Source organism: Procambarus clarkii, chromosome 49 (assembly GCF_040958095.1).
Source record: "Procambarus clarkii isolate CNS0578487 chromosome 49, FALCON_Pclarkii_2.0, whole genome shotgun sequence".
Taxonomy (NCBI): domain Eukaryota; kingdom Metazoa; phylum Arthropoda; class Malacostraca; order Decapoda; family Cambaridae; genus Procambarus; species Procambarus clarkii.
This window is the reverse complement of record NC_091198.1, coordinates 18,856,129-18,871,302: the sequence shown is the minus strand read 5'-3', so window position 1 is coordinate 18,871,302 and position 15,174 is coordinate 18,856,129. Positions and strand designations below refer to the sequence as shown.

The window sequence follows — 15,174 nt, the reverse complement described above, 5'->3', positions numbered from 1 at the left end:
CTCTCTCTCTCTCTCTCTCTCTCTCTCTCTCTCTCTCTCTCTCTCTCTCTCTCTCTCTCTCTCTCTCTCTCTCTCTCTCTCTCTCCTCTCTCTCTCTCTCTCTCTCTCTCTCTCTCTCTCTCTCTCTCTCTCTCTCTCTCTCTCTCTCTCTCTCTCTCTCTCCCTCTCTCTCTCCCTCTCTCTCTCCCTCTCTCTCTCCCTCTCTCTCTCTCTCTCTCTCTCTCTCTCTCTCTCTCTCTCTCTCTCTCTCTCTCTCTCTCTCTCTCTCTCTCTCTCTCTCCCTCTCTCTCTCCCTCTCTCTCTCTCTCTCTCTCTCTCTCTCTCTCTCTCTCTCTCTCTCTCTCTCTCTCTCTCTCTCTCTCTCTCTCTCTCTCTCTCTCTCTCCTCTCTCTCTCTCTCTCTCTCTCTCTCTCTCTCTCTCTCTCTCTCTCTCTCTCTCTCTCTCTCTCTCTCTCTCTTTCTCTCTCTCTCTCTCCCTCTCTCTCCCTCTCTCTCTCTCTCTCTCTCTCTCTCTCTCTCTCTCTCTCTCTCTCTCTCTCTCTCTCTCTCTCTCTCTCTCTCCCTCCCCCTTGTGACATATCGCTGGGTGACTGAGAGTGTATATTATACACGGGTATATCACATAGACTCCCTTATATCACAAAAAGTGTATAAACATTATATAAACACCTTATACAAACTAGTGGCTGAAGCAAATGCAATACAGTTATTTTTAACAATCGTAGCATCAATATAAATCTGGCAATTGTTATGTAAATATTGGAACTTCCATTTAATATACATCAATGTAGATATTAATGTTTCATCTTTGATGTTTCTCAACGTTAATATGATATCAGTGAGTTGATTGTGAGTTAAGAGGCGGAGCCCAATAGCTAGAATTCATGCCTGGTTTCACATACAACCTTAAGGCTGATTAAGGCCGCGTCTGGGATGCTCTCGGACGCAGGTTCGAATCCTCGTCACGGCCCTTGTGGATTTGTTCACATACAATAGATTAATTTGGTCCAACTTTACAACAATTCTCAATCACGTTAAATTTACGTCACTTTATGAAAAAAGTATTTTGTCGATTGTATCTAAAAAAGTAAGTCGATTGTATACGAAAAAGACTCAAAACTAAGTCAATTTTATTAAAAAAATGGCACAAAGGTAATTCCAATTTATTAAAATAGCTCAAAACTAAATCTAGTGTATAAAAAAAGAATGAAACAATAAATCTTTTTGTTATATAAAATCAAAAAGTAAGTCTATTTGTAAGGCACAAAAGTCTGATTTTATTCAATCGTTTATCCCATTATTTTAGTCTACTGTATAAAAAGACCCAAAAGCAAGCCTACTGTATGACAGACTACACTCGCCTGGTCTTGTATCTAGTGTATTTTAGTGAATACACTTGTATCTAGTGTATCTAGTGTATTTTAGTGAATACACTTGTATCTAGTGTATCTAGTGGTCTTGTATCTAGTGTATTTTACTTTGTATCTAGTGTATTGTCGTAACTTGCTAGTTATAAGTCATTCGTAAGTTAGCTAGTTAACCGATGCTGAGCGGACAGAACACAGAAGGTCCCGGGTTCGATCCCGGGCTCCGGCGAGAAACAATGGGCAGAGTTTCTTTCACACTAATTACCTGTTACCTAGCAGTAAAATAGGTACCTGGGAGTTAGTCAGCTGTCACGGGCTGCTTCCTGGGGGGTAGAAGCTTGGTCGAGGACCGGGCCGCGGGGGATACTAAGCCCCGAAATCATCTCAAGATACTCTCAAGAAGTTAGGCAAGGTGTAAGCCTTTGAACTAGGAGCAGGTCTTAGCCTCTATAATAGCTAAAATAGGTCTAATTGCCTATTTCAAGGATGAAGAACCTTGGCTCTTATCGGGGGAGTCCTTAAGCATCAAATTGCCTCGAAATTGGCAATTAATTTTTAAGTTTCTAAAATAGTATTTTTCCACCCATTAAGAGGGAGATGGTGATAGGCAAAAGGGGTGAAGAACTTATAGAACTTAAAGAACTTTTCTTTAAGATATCATTGTTGTTATCATTCGTTATTCCTTTAATGAATAGTTCGATTGTTACAGTGTCTTGCGAATGTCTTAAGGGTGATTTTCTCGTTCGAAAGACACTTCCGGGCGTTTCACTTCCGCTAATTACGTCCCGTTTCACTTCCGGTAATTACACGAAGTTTCAATTCCGTTAAAAAAAATCCTGAATGCATCACAAAAAGTGTATAAACATATTTTTGTAAAATATGCGAACGTTCGTTACTGACAGATCAGTTTAATGAAAATTTAATACAAGCTTCGCTAGCATCGCCAATTAGCACGAAATATTAAATTAGCTGAAAAAAAAACAGTGTAAAGGGAATATATTTGGCGAGTATATGTATATATTTTATATATACCTGTATAATATATATTGGGGGTACCACCTCTCTCTCTCTCTCTCTCTCTCTCTCTCTCTCTCTCTCTCTCTCTCTCTCTCTCTCTCTCTCTCTCTCTCTCTCTCTCTCTCTCTCTCTCTCTCTACCCTTAACCTATGGAGTGCTTTCATGTCTGCCAGAGTGCATGCACTTGCGATACTCTTTATAGCAAGACTACAGAGCATAGAAGCAGAGCCCCCCATACAGAGCATAGAGGTAGAGCCCCCATACAGAGCATAGCGGTAGAGCCCCCATACAGAGCATAGCGGTAGAGCCCCCATACAGAGCATAGAGGTAGAGCCCCCATACAGAGCATAGAGGTAGAGCCCCCATACAGAGCATAGAGGTAGAGCCCCCATACAGAGCATAGAGGTAGAGCCCCCATACAGAGCATAGAGGTAGAGCCCCCATACAGAGCATAGAGGTAGAGCCCCCATACAGAGCATAGAGGTAGAGCCCCCATACAGAGCATAGAGCTAGAGCTCCCATACAGAGCATAGAAGTAGAGCTCCCATACAGAGCATAGCGGTAAGTGACCCCAATTTGCACCAAACAACACTGTTCTGCCTTAATTGCCCAATTTAAGATGAGTACTGAGGCATAACATCTGGTCTAACTACTCACAGCTGTTATGTGAAAATTGTCGCACATGGGGCATCTCCACATGTATCATATCACATATGTATACTCATATTACACATGTATACACATATCTGCATTTTCTTAGTCGTTGGGGAATTATATATTTACATAAACTGCGTTTGCAGTTAACAACCTGAGGACCATTAATGCAAGAATGACCTCCTCAGTAATTATAGACACACTGGACGACTGCGGGACAAGTGGCCAATTAGAGGAGGTAGTTACCTCGTTAGAATTACTCTCCGTCCGACTAATTTAACCCCAAATGTTCAGACGGGAGAACTAAATAGGATCCAAGCATCCATATTCCCCTATTGTGTAGCTTTCTAACCTTTGACCCCATTCTTATGAAGTGTAGTTAACTTTCTTTTGAACTTACGTGAACGTAAGTCATTTGAACATAAGTCATTTGTATGGTATATATGGTGGTTGTATATATTTGTTCCATACACCTGTCACTACACTGGATCTGCCGGAGGTTTCTACACCTGCATACTTCACAGGATCAGTACTTTCACCAACAGAACGCCCACACACCTGACATTTCCACCAAGAAAACGCCCACACACCTGACATTTCCAGCAAGAAAACGCCCACACACCTGACATTTCCACCAAGAAAACGCCCACACACCTGACATTTCCACCAAGAAAACGCCCACACACCTGACATTTCCACCAAGAAAACGCCCACACACCTGACATATCCACCAAGAAAACGCCCACACACCTGACATATCCACCAAGAAAACGTCCACACACCTGACATATCCACCAATAAAACGCCCACACACCTGACATATCCACCAATAAAACGCCCACACACCTGACATATCCACCAACTGAACGCCCATACTATTAATACGTACAAATAGAGCTGTCAATATGTACAAAATAGAGCAGTTAATATGTACAAATAGAGCACCTACTCTTAGTACTCACAGGAAGAGTACTTCCCCGCTTCCTGCACATGTGTATATCATCTGAGCCCGAGACTTTACCTGCTGAAGCCCTAGCCTGCAGCAGGCGAGCAGCAACAGCCCAGTAGAACCACAACCTGACCCCTGTGACTTACCTGCTGAAGATGTAGCCATAGCCTGCAGCAGGCGACCAACAACAGGCCAGTAGAACCAGAACTCCGAGAACAGCTGAGCGCAGCATCCTGCCTCTGTAGGAGAAAAATACAAATTCGTAATGTATATATATATATATATATATATATATATATATATATATATATATATATATATATATATATATATATATATAATACGCCTGGAACATGAGATTAACTTTCCATTTGTTAAATAGTGTGTTGATGATAATTGTCACACACTAAATGGTAGTTTAACACCTCTCAATTAGTTATATTTGTAATTGGAATCCCCGGGGTGATTGGAGATTGTAATTGGGGATGATTGGGGCGCTGCTGCTTCGCTCCGTCCTATCCTAAGGATGTAAGGAAGGAGCCTATCCCTAATCCTTATCCTTGTACTCCTTCCATGTGCTATATAGTCGTAATGGCTTAGCGCTTTCTCTCGGTAATTACCTTTAGTGCAGAGAGTAAGTCACAATAGTTTGTTGAAACAAATACCTCAACTTACATATGAAATGCAAGTGATGACGTTTCGGTCTATCCCCCTTTCAAGATGTTTCTGTCCGTCCTGGACCCTTTTTCAAGACGTTTCTGTCCATCCTGGACCCTTTTTCAAGACGTTTCTGTCCGTCCTGGACCCTTTTTCAAGACGTTTCTGTCCGTCCTGGACCCTTTTTCAAGACGTTTCTGTCCGTCCTGGACCCTTTTTCAAGACGTTTCTGTCCGTCCTGGACCCTTTTTCAAGACGTTTCTGTCCGTCCTGGACCCTTTTTCAAGACGTTTCTGTCCATCCTGGACCCTTTTTCAAGACGTTTCTATCCGTCCTGGACCCTTTTTCAAGACGTTTCTGTCCATCCTGTACCTCTATCAAGACAGTTGAAAGGCGGGGCCCGAGAGCTGTGGCTCGGTCATGCAGACAGGTAAATGGGAACACAAATTCTTTACAATAAATGTATTATTTCTCCCTTGTCAAAATTGTTGAACATTTTGATACATGAACAATTTTGTTCAGGTGTTGAATTTTCCTTTTTATTTATATATATTTTTTGTGTTGAAGCAATCTTTATTGTCGTTATTTATGACGTGTTGCAGGTGTGTTGAAGCAGGTGTGTTGAAGCAGGTGTGTTGAAGCAGGTGTGTTGAAGCAGGTGTGTTGAAGCAGGTGTGTTGAAGCAGGTGTGTTGAAGCAATCTTTATTGTCGTTATTTATGACGTGTTGCAGGTGTGTTGAAGCAGGTGTGTTGAAGCAGGTGTGTTGAAGCAGGTTTGTTTGTTGCTCCTGTGTTGGTATGTTGGTGATGAGTTGGTGACAGGTGTGTGTATGTGTTGGTGATGAGTTGGTATACAGGTGTGTGTATGTTGGTGATGAGTTGGTGTACAGGTGTGTATGCGTTGGTGATGAGTTGGTGTACAGGTGTGTGTATGTGTTGCTGATGAGTTGGTGTACAGGTGTGTATGCGTTGGTGATGAGTTGGTGTACAGGTGTGTGTATGCGTTGGTGATGAGTTGGTGTACAGGTGTGTATGCGTTGGTGATGAGTTGGTGTACAGGTGTGTGTATGTGTTGCTGATGAGTTGGTGTACAGGTGTGTGTATGTTGGTGATGAGTTGGTGTACAGGTGTGTGTATGTGTTGCTGATGAGTTGGTGTACAGGTGTGTGTATGTTGGTGATGAGTTGGTGTACAGGTGTGTGTGCGTTGGTGATGAGTTGGTGTACAGGTGTGTGTGTATGTTGGTGATGAGTTGGTGTACAGGTGTGTGTGTATGTTGGTGATGAGTTGGTGTACAGGTGTGTGTATGTTGGTGATGAGTTGGTGTACAGGTGTGTGTATGTTGGTGATGAGTTGGTGTACAGGTGTGTGTATGTTGCTGACGAGTTGGTGTACAGGTGTGTATGCGTTGGTGATGAGTTGGTGTACAGGTGTGTGTGCGTTGGTGATGAGTTGGTGTACAGGTGTGTGTATGCGTTGGTGATGAGTTGGTGTACAGGTGTGTGTGTATGCTGGTGATGAGTTGGTGTACAGGTGTGTGTATGTTGGTGATGAGTTGGTGTACAGGTGTGTATGCGTTGGTGATGAGTTGGTATACAGGTGTGTGTATGTGTTGCTGATGAGTTGGTGTACAGGTGTGTGTATGTTGGTGATGAGTTGGTGTACAGGTGTGTGTATGTTGGTGATGAGTTGGTGTACAGGTGTGTGTATGTTGGTGATGAGTTGGTGTACAGGTGTGTGTATGTTGGTGATGAGTTGGTGTACAGGTGTGTGTATGTTGGTGATGAGTTGGTGTACAGGTGTGTGTATGTTGGTGATGAGTTGGTGTACAGGTGTGTGTATGTTGGTGATGAGTTGGTGTACAGGTGTGTATGCGTTGGTGATGAGTTGGTGTACAGGTGTGTGTATGTGTTGCTGATGAGTTGGTGTACAGGTGTGTGTGCGTTGGTGATGAGTTGGTGTACAGGTGTGTGTATGTTGGTGATGAGTTGGTGTACAGGTGTGTGTATGTTGGTGATGAGTTGATGTACAGGTGTGTGTATGTTGGTGATGAGTTGGTGTACAGGTGTGTGTATGTGTTGCTGATGAGTTGGTGTACAGGTGTGTATGCGTTGGTGATGAGTTGGTGTACAGGTGTGTGTATGTTGGTGATGAGTTGGTGTACAGGTGTGTGTATGTTGGTGATGAGTTGGTGTACAGGTGTGTGTATGTTGGTGATGAGTTGGTGTACAGGTGTGTGTATGTTGGTGATGAGTTGGTGTACAGGTGTGCTTATGTGTTGGTGGTGAGTTGGTGTACAGGTGTTTATGTGTTGGTGATGAGTTGGTGTACAGGTGTGTGTATGTTGGTGATGAGTTGGTGTACAGGTGTGTGTATGTGTGTTGCTGATGAGTTGGTGTACAGGTGTGTGTATGTTGGTGATGAGTTGGTGTACAGGTGTGTATGCGTTGGTGATGAGTTGGTGTACAGGTGTGTGTATATGTGTTGCTGATGAGTTGGTGTACAGGTGTGTTTATGTGTTGGTGGTGAGTTGGTGTACAGGTGTGTGTATGAGTTGGTGATCAGTTGGTGTACAGGTGTGTGTGTGTTGGTGATGAGTTGGTGTACAGGTGTGTGTGTGTTGGTGATGAGTTGGTGTACAGGTGTGTGTATGTTGGTGATGAGTTGGTGTACAGGTGTGTGTATGTTGGTGATGAGTTGGTGTACAGGTGTGTGTATGTTGGTGATGAGTTGGTGTACAGGTGTGTGTATGTGTTGGTGATGAGTTGGTGTACAGGTGTGTGTATGTGTTGGCGATGAGTTGGTCTACAGATGTGTGTATATGTGCTGCTGATGAGTTGGTGTACAGGTGTGTGTATGTTGGTGATCAGTTGGTGACAGGTGTGTGTATGTTGCTGAAGTATGACAGATGTGTTGATGGCATATGAGTGTGCATTTTCACTCTACAATCCTGAGACCAGCAATATACAACCTTTCTAAGTAACCTACTGATATGCTACTTATATATATAAGTGTTTAAGTGTCGACTTGTTCGTAGGCAGTAGAAATTAGGCCACGAAAGTTCGTAGTTTCCTAACGGATCTCATTCTGTCATTGTCTGTAGAATTCGAGCCCTATTAGACCCAGTCCTTGCTAAAAGGACCTAACTCCTGGGACCAGATTCACGAAGCAGTTACGCAAGCACTTACGAACCTGGGGCCAGATTCACAAAGCAGTTACGCAAGTACTTACGAACCTGGGGCCAGATTCACGAAGCAGTTACGCAAGTACTTACGAACCTGGGGCCAGATTCACGAAGCAGTTACGCAAGCACTTACGAACTTGGGGCCAGATTCACGAAGCAGTTACGCAAGCACTTACGAACCTGGGGCCAGATTCACGAAGCAGTTACGCAAGCACTTACGAACCTGGGGCCAGATTCACGAAGTAGTTACGCAAGCACTTACGAACCTGGGGCCAGATTCACGAAGCAGTTACGCAAGCACTTACGAACCTGGGGCCAGATTCACGAAGCAGTTACGCAAGCACTTACGAACCTGGGGCCAGATTCACGAAGTAGTTACGCAAGCACTTACGAACCTGGGGCCAGATTCACGAAGTAGTTACGCAAGCACTTACGAACCTGGGGCCAGATTCACGAAGCAGTTACGCAAGCACTTACGAACCTGGGGCCAGATTCACGAAGTAGTTACGCAAGCACTTACGAACGTGTACATCTTTCCTCAATCTTTGACGGCTTTGGTTACATTTATTAAACAGTTTACAAGCATGAAAACTTGCCAATCAACTGTTGTTATTGTTATAAACAGCCTCTTGGTGCTTCGGAGATCATTAACTGTTTAATAATTGTAAACAAAGCCGCCAAAGATTGAGAAAAGATGGACAGATTCTCAAGTGCTTGCGTAACTGTTTCGTGAATCTGACTTCTGGTTCGTAAGTGCTTGCGTAACTGTTTTGTGAATCTGACTCCTGGTTCGTAAGTGCTTGCGTAACTGCTTCGTGAATCTGGCTCCTGGGTGTTTGAAAGTACTTTCTTAAGGCACCGAATCACAGTGACTTTATTTACTAAATATTAAACACGGAAATAACTTCATAGCAGTGTACCATCGCATTTATCTTGAGGTGATTTCGTGGCTTAGCGTCCCCACGGCCCGGTCCTCGACCAGGCCTCTTTTTGTATTACACATCCCCCCCAGGAAGCAGCAGACCGTAGCAGCTGTCTAACTCCCAGGTACCTATTTACTGCTAGATGAACAGATTTAAAGAATCTCTCCCCCATTTGTTTCCGTCTCCATCGGGGATCGAACCCGGAACCTTAGGACTACGAATCCCGAGCGCTGTCCACTCAGCCGTCAGAGAATGTATCTGAGATTGGTTCAAACTGTCAGAGTAATTTGTTGCATAAAGGTTACGGGTAATTAAGGAAGAATTGCAATGTTTGTGATGCATGATTCAGATTAGAGCCAGCAATGGGTGAGATTAGAGCCAGCAATGGGTGAGATTAGAGCCAGCAATGGGTGAGATTAGAGCCAGCAATGGGTGAGATTAGAGCCAGCAATGGGTGAGATTAGAGCCAGCAATGGGTGAGATTAGAACCAGCAATGGGTGAGATTAGAGCCAGCAATGGGTGAGATTAGAGCCAGCAATGGGTGAGATTAGAGCCAGCAATGGGTGAGATTAGAGCCAGCAATGGGTGAGATTAGAGCCAGCAATGGGTGAGATTTGAGCCAGCAATGGGTGAGATTAGAGCCAGCAATGGGTGAGATTAGAGCCAGCAATGGGTGAGATTAGAGCCTGCAATGGGTGAGATTAGAGCCTGCAATGGCTGAGATTAGAGCCTGCAATGGCTGAGATTAGAGCCTGCAATGGCTGAGATTAGAGCCTGCAATCGGTGAGATTAGAGCCTGCAATGGCTGAGATTAGAGCCTGCAATGGCTGAGATTAGAGCCTGCAATGGCTGAGATTAGAGCCAGCAATGGCTGAGATTAGAGCTTGCAATGGCTGAGATTAGAGCTTGCAATGGCTGAGATTAGAACCAGCAATGACTGAGATTAGAGCCTGCAATGGATGAGATTAGAGCCTGCAATGGCTGAGATTAGAGCTTGCAATGGCTGAGATAGAGCCTGCAATGGCTGAGATTAGAACTTCCAATGGCTGAGATTAGAGTCTGCAATGGCTGAGATTAGAGCCTGCAATGGCTGAGATTAGAGCCAGCAATGGCTGAGATTAGAGCCTGTAATGGCTGAGATTAGAGCCAGCAATGGCTGAGATTAGAGCTTGCAATGGGTGAGATTAGAGCTTGCAATGGCTGAGATTAGAACCAGCAATGACTGAGATTAGAGCCTGCAATGGATGAGATTAGAGCCTGCAATGGCTGAGATTAGAGCTTGCAATGGCTGAGATTAGAACCAGCAATGACTGAGATTAGAGCCTGCAATGGATGAGATTAGAGCCTGCAATGGGTGAGATTAGAGCCTGCAATGGGTGAGATTAAAGTCTGCAATGGGTGAGATTAGAGCCTGCAATGGGTGAGATTAGAGCCTGCAATGGCTGAGATTACAGCCTGCAATGGTTGAGATTAGAGCCAGAAATGGCTGAGAGTAGAGCCAGCAATGGATGAGATTAGAGCCAGCAATGGATGAGATTAGAGTCTACAATGGCTGAGATTAGAGTCAGCAATGGATGAGATTAGAGCCAGCAATGGGTGAGATAGAGCCAGCAATGGGTCTATTAGAGTCTGAAATGGGTAAATTAGAGCATGGGAGAGGTGTGTATATGGAGGAGGAAATAAGAGTAAGGGAGGGAAGTTAGGGTGAGGGAGAGAAGGGTGAGAGAAAGTTAGGGTGAGGGAGAGAAGGGTGAGAGAAAGTTAGGGTGAGGGAGAGAAGGGTGAGAGAAAGTTAGGGTGAGGGAGAGAAGGGTGAGAGAAAGTTAGGGTGAGGGAGATAAGGGTGAGAGAAAGTTAGGGTGAGGGAGAGAAGAGTGAGAGAAAGTTAGGGTGAGGGAGAGGAGGGTGAGAGAAAGTTAGGGTGAGGGAGAGAAGAGTGAGAGAAAGTTAGGGTGAGGGAGAGGAGGGTGAGAGAAAGTTAGGGTGAGGGAGAGAAGGGTGAGAGAAAGTTAGGGTGAGGGAGAGAAGGGTGAGAGAAAGTTAGGGTGAGGGAGAGAAGGGTGAGAGAAAGTTAGGGTGAGGGAGAGAAGAGTGAGAGAAAGTTAGGGTGAGGGAGAGAAGGGTGAGAGAAAGTTAGGGTGAGGCAGAGAAGGGTGAGAGAAAGTTAGGGTGAGGGAGAGAAGGGTGAGAGAATGTTAGGGTGAGGGAGAGAAGGGTGAGAGAAAGTTAGGGTGAGGGAGAGAAGGGTGAGAGAAAGTTAGGGTGAGGGAGAGAACTTATTTACAATGTCATTTGTATGTTGATAAAATTCTGACGTTTTTAATTTAATTTAAAATTAACTATTTTATCAAGAGTTTCGGAAAGTTCTCTTTGTGCATTGCCTTTTCCGTCTGTCTGTCTGTCTGTCTGTCTGTCTGTCTCCCTGTCTGGCCCCTGTCGATGTAGCCCCTGCCTGTCTTCCTATCTAACCCCCCCCCCTGTCTGTCTGCCTGTCTGTCTGTCTGTCTCCCTGTCTGGCCCCTGTCGATGTAGCCTCTGCCTGTCTTTCTATCTAACCCCCCCTGTCTGTCTGTCTAGCTCCTGTCTGTTTAACCCCTCCTGTCTCTCTCTGTCTAACTGCTTGTTTGTCTCTCTCTCTAGTTCGCTGTTAAGCCCCAGATGAGCTGAGAGAGAGAGAGAGAGAGAGAGAGAGAGAGAGAGAGAGAGAGAGAGAGAGAGAGAGAGAGAGAGAGAGAGAGAGAGAGAGAGAGAGAGAGAGAGAGAGAGAGTATACATTCTGACTCGTATTCACCGTACTTCACGCTACTGGTCTTGGTAGTGGAACAGTAAAATAACACACAGAAGTGTACTGGTAAGTTGAGCCTCACGAGACATCAACAGATGGCCGTGAACGTTGGTAATAATTCACGCTTGACATTTTCACATCAACCTTCAAAGCCACATAGAATATTTAGCTTTTTGTCGCCCACGCAGAGGTGTGACCGCCCCCTCCCTCTCTCTCTCTCTCTCTGTCTCTGCTCCTCCCTCTCTCTCTGTCTCGGCCTCTCTCTCTGTCTCGGCCTCTCTCTCTGTCTCTGCCTCTCTCTCTGTCTCTGCCTCTCTCTCTGTCTCTGCCTCTCTCTCTGTCTCTGCCTCTCTCTCTGTCTCTGCCTCTCTCTCTGTCTCTGCCTCTCTCTCTGTCTTGGCCTCTCTCTCTGTCTCGGCCTCTCTCTCTGTCTCTGCCTCTCCCTCTCTCTCTCTCTCTCTCTCTCTCTCTCTCTCTCTCTCTCTCTCTCTCTCTCTCTCTCTCTCTCTCTCTCTCTCTCTCTCTCTCTCTCTCTCTCTCTGCCTCTCTGTCTTTCTCACCTCATGTACTCACAAAAGACTCACGTCATGAATGAACTTCAAATTTGTGAGGGCGAGTGTGTATTTATGGAGGCCCTCGACCTTATTCGTTACCAAGCTAGGATTCATACTGACTGGTGCACTTAGAAAGGAATTTATCCGACTCCATGATATCTCAATTCATATTTAAAGACGTTTGAAGCATGGAATATAACTTTTGAGAAGATCAGTTATACTTAGAAGATGAAGAGTCATGTTTACGTGATGAGGCGTATGCTAGACTGGCCAACAAAGGCCTTTAGAAACTTGTGTAAGAAATTCTGAAACTTGTATATCACATATGTCAGACCAATCCTGGAGTATGCAGCTCCAGCCTGGAGTCTATATCTAGTTAAACACAAAACAAAGTTAGAGGATTCAGAGGTGTGCCATCAGACTAGTCTCAGAGCTGTGAGGTATGACTTACGAGGAAAGGATAGGGGAATTAAACCTCACGTCCCTGGAAGCTAGAAGAGTTAGGGGAGACATGATCACTACCTACTCGATGGTAATATATCCTTTCACGATCACATTCACTCCAAAAAATCTAACACTTACGGGCTATTCATGCCTGTGCCACCTCTTAGGTGGCTTAATCTTCATCAATCAATCAATCGAACAAGGGAACACAGGTGGAAACTGAGTACCCACATGAGCCACAGGGACGTTAGAAAGAACTTTTTCAGTGTCAGAGTAGTTAACAGATGGAATGCATTAGGCAGTGATGTGGTGGAGGCTGACTCCATACACAGCTTCAAGTGTAGATATGATAGAGCCCAGTAGGCTCAGGAATCTGTACACCAGTTGATAGACAGTTGAGAGGCGGGACCAAAGAGCCAGAGCTCAACCCCCGCAAGCACAACTAAATGAGCACATACACGTACAGGAGATAGACGCCGTCTCTTCCCTGTACCCACCAGCGTGAAAAAGTGACAGAGAGAATGAGACAGAGACAGACAGACAGAGCGCTGTCGCAGAGTGACGGGTCGACCAGGTCAAAGAGAAACATAAAGACAAACAGAAAAGCAGAAACAGACAGGCAGACAACTCAGAGAGACAGACAATTGCAGACACATAGAAAGACAGAGATAGGGAGACAAAGAAGATGGGGGAGAGGGAAAGATGTGTGAAGATAAGAAAGGAGACAGAAACAAACAGATGAAGAGGGGAAAGAAGAAAGAAGACGGGGACATAGAGAGAGAGAGAGAGAGAGAGAGAGAGAGAGAGAGAGAGAGAGAGAGAGAGAGAGAGAGAGAGAGAGAGAGAGAGAGAGAGAGAGAGAGAGAGAGAGAGAGAAGGAAGAAAGATTGGGAGAAGTTGAGAGAGAGTTCTAGACTTAACGTAAGACTATCTTACGACCAAGACACCCGTAAGATCCCCCATAGTCTCAATGGGTTAGAATACATTAGCAGAAGGAACAGAGTCCTTTCCATTAAATGAACAAATCGACATGGGCCGTGACGAGGATTCGAACCTGCGTCCGGGAGCATCCTTTCCATTAACCTCTCTTCCTGCTAAAGACGGAAGGAACGACAGGTCGTCCATCAGTGGGGCGACACGAATCACCGTCTCAAGGGACCCATTCTCGAACCAGGGTCCTCGCAAATGGTCTAGAATATTAGCTGAAGGCACTTCGAGCACCCCAAAGATAACTTCAAGCAACTGCAAATGGCGTTCGAGGTCTTTGCAAATTATTTAGGATGCAATGTTGCTTCAGTATAACAGAAAGGTTAAATTAGACGAGTCAATGAGAAAAACTCGTAAGATGTTTCATAAGTACAGACAAAATAGTTATGACATATAAAATCATCAACACAAGAGCAACTAACTGAAGCAACACAGAAAGTCTGCAAAGCTAACAGGAAATTCACAGAAAACTTACCCCAAAACTGACAGAAATCGACTAAAACATTTGAGCATCGTTGATACTAGGAGCGGGGTTAGCTAGTTGTGCTTGCGGGGGTTGAGCTTTGGCTCTTTGGTCCCGCCTCAAAGCGGCAGTAACTGCGTGAACCGTGCCCAGTTCCGGCACAGAATGGCTACTGTTCATCGCCGTGTTGACTGAACATCACATAAGCTATGAAATTCAAGACGCTGGCATGAAGAACCTGTGTTCCCAAATGAACATTATTTCCCATCAATGTTCGCTATTTCCCGTCATAAATTTGCATCATTTACAATCGGCATTTTGGCTTGGAAGGCGCTAGGGTTCCTGGTTGCCTGGACAGTGCTGGTTCGAGTCCAATCGCCTGTTTGGAACTAGTGAATGTAAATTTACACTATGAATGTAAATCATAGTGTAAATGAAAGTGTAAATCAAAGTCCCTGATATGTTAGCATCGACGGGGCATTTGCGCCTGCATGTGTAAAAAATTCTTATATACAGATGTATATAAGATTTTTGTATAGTTTCTCAGTATATTTTCCCCCTTCTACTATAACCCAGATCGACAGATATCACATTGATGTATTCTTAATGAATACTGTAACCTCAGAATTACAGTCGGCGCTCAACATTCTGAAATCAAGAAATATTTTCGTGGAATTGAACGTTTGTGTTGTATTCTACGTGTATGTGTTATACAAAAATTGTACTTAATAGTTACAGAAACTGTACATCTCTGACATGAATCAGATAATGTCTAAAATGTTGCAACTGAAGAATGGGGTGAAAATTATTGTAAATATGCAAAATTATGGATCTTATTTGAGTTTTCTGACTTTGAGAATTATATATAAGTACAAAATCATTATATAAATAACATATACTAACAAACATTGATGTCAAAATAGTAAAAAAAATAATGTTTTGCATATTTTACTCTACGGTATTTCCAACCCATATTTCACTTACTGCTCCTTGTCTACTATTAATTCCACCTACATTCCATCAGTAATTCAGATACTTTCGACTTAGATTTAAAAGCTTTTATTCAAATGATATGTACTCTAATTATCGACAGTTCAATCATCAATTACTCTACGGGTTATTATTAATTTTAAGCTGTAGCATTCGTTAAAGGATAGGTGTTGTTTTCTGTTTTGAATGGTTTGTTTT

The 15,174-nt window shown here is 44.1% G+C and overlaps 1 protein-coding gene across 2 annotated transcripts in view; it reads right to left on the bottom strand.

Annotated features, from left to right (window-relative positions):
* The window catches only part of spab (space blanket), a 45,727-nt gene that overhangs the window by 29,565 nt on the left and 988 nt on the right, over positions 1–15,174 (bottom strand). For both annotated transcript variants that reach the window (XR_011222440.1, XM_069303070.1), the window contains exon 2: positions 4,134–4,226. Coding sequence is in view for 1 of the 2 variants with exons in the window: in XM_069303070.1 (XP_069159171.1) it covers positions 4,134–4,219 (86 nt within the window). In the remaining variant the exon portion in view is untranslated. The remainder of the gene's footprint in view (positions 1–4,133; positions 4,227–15,174) is intronic.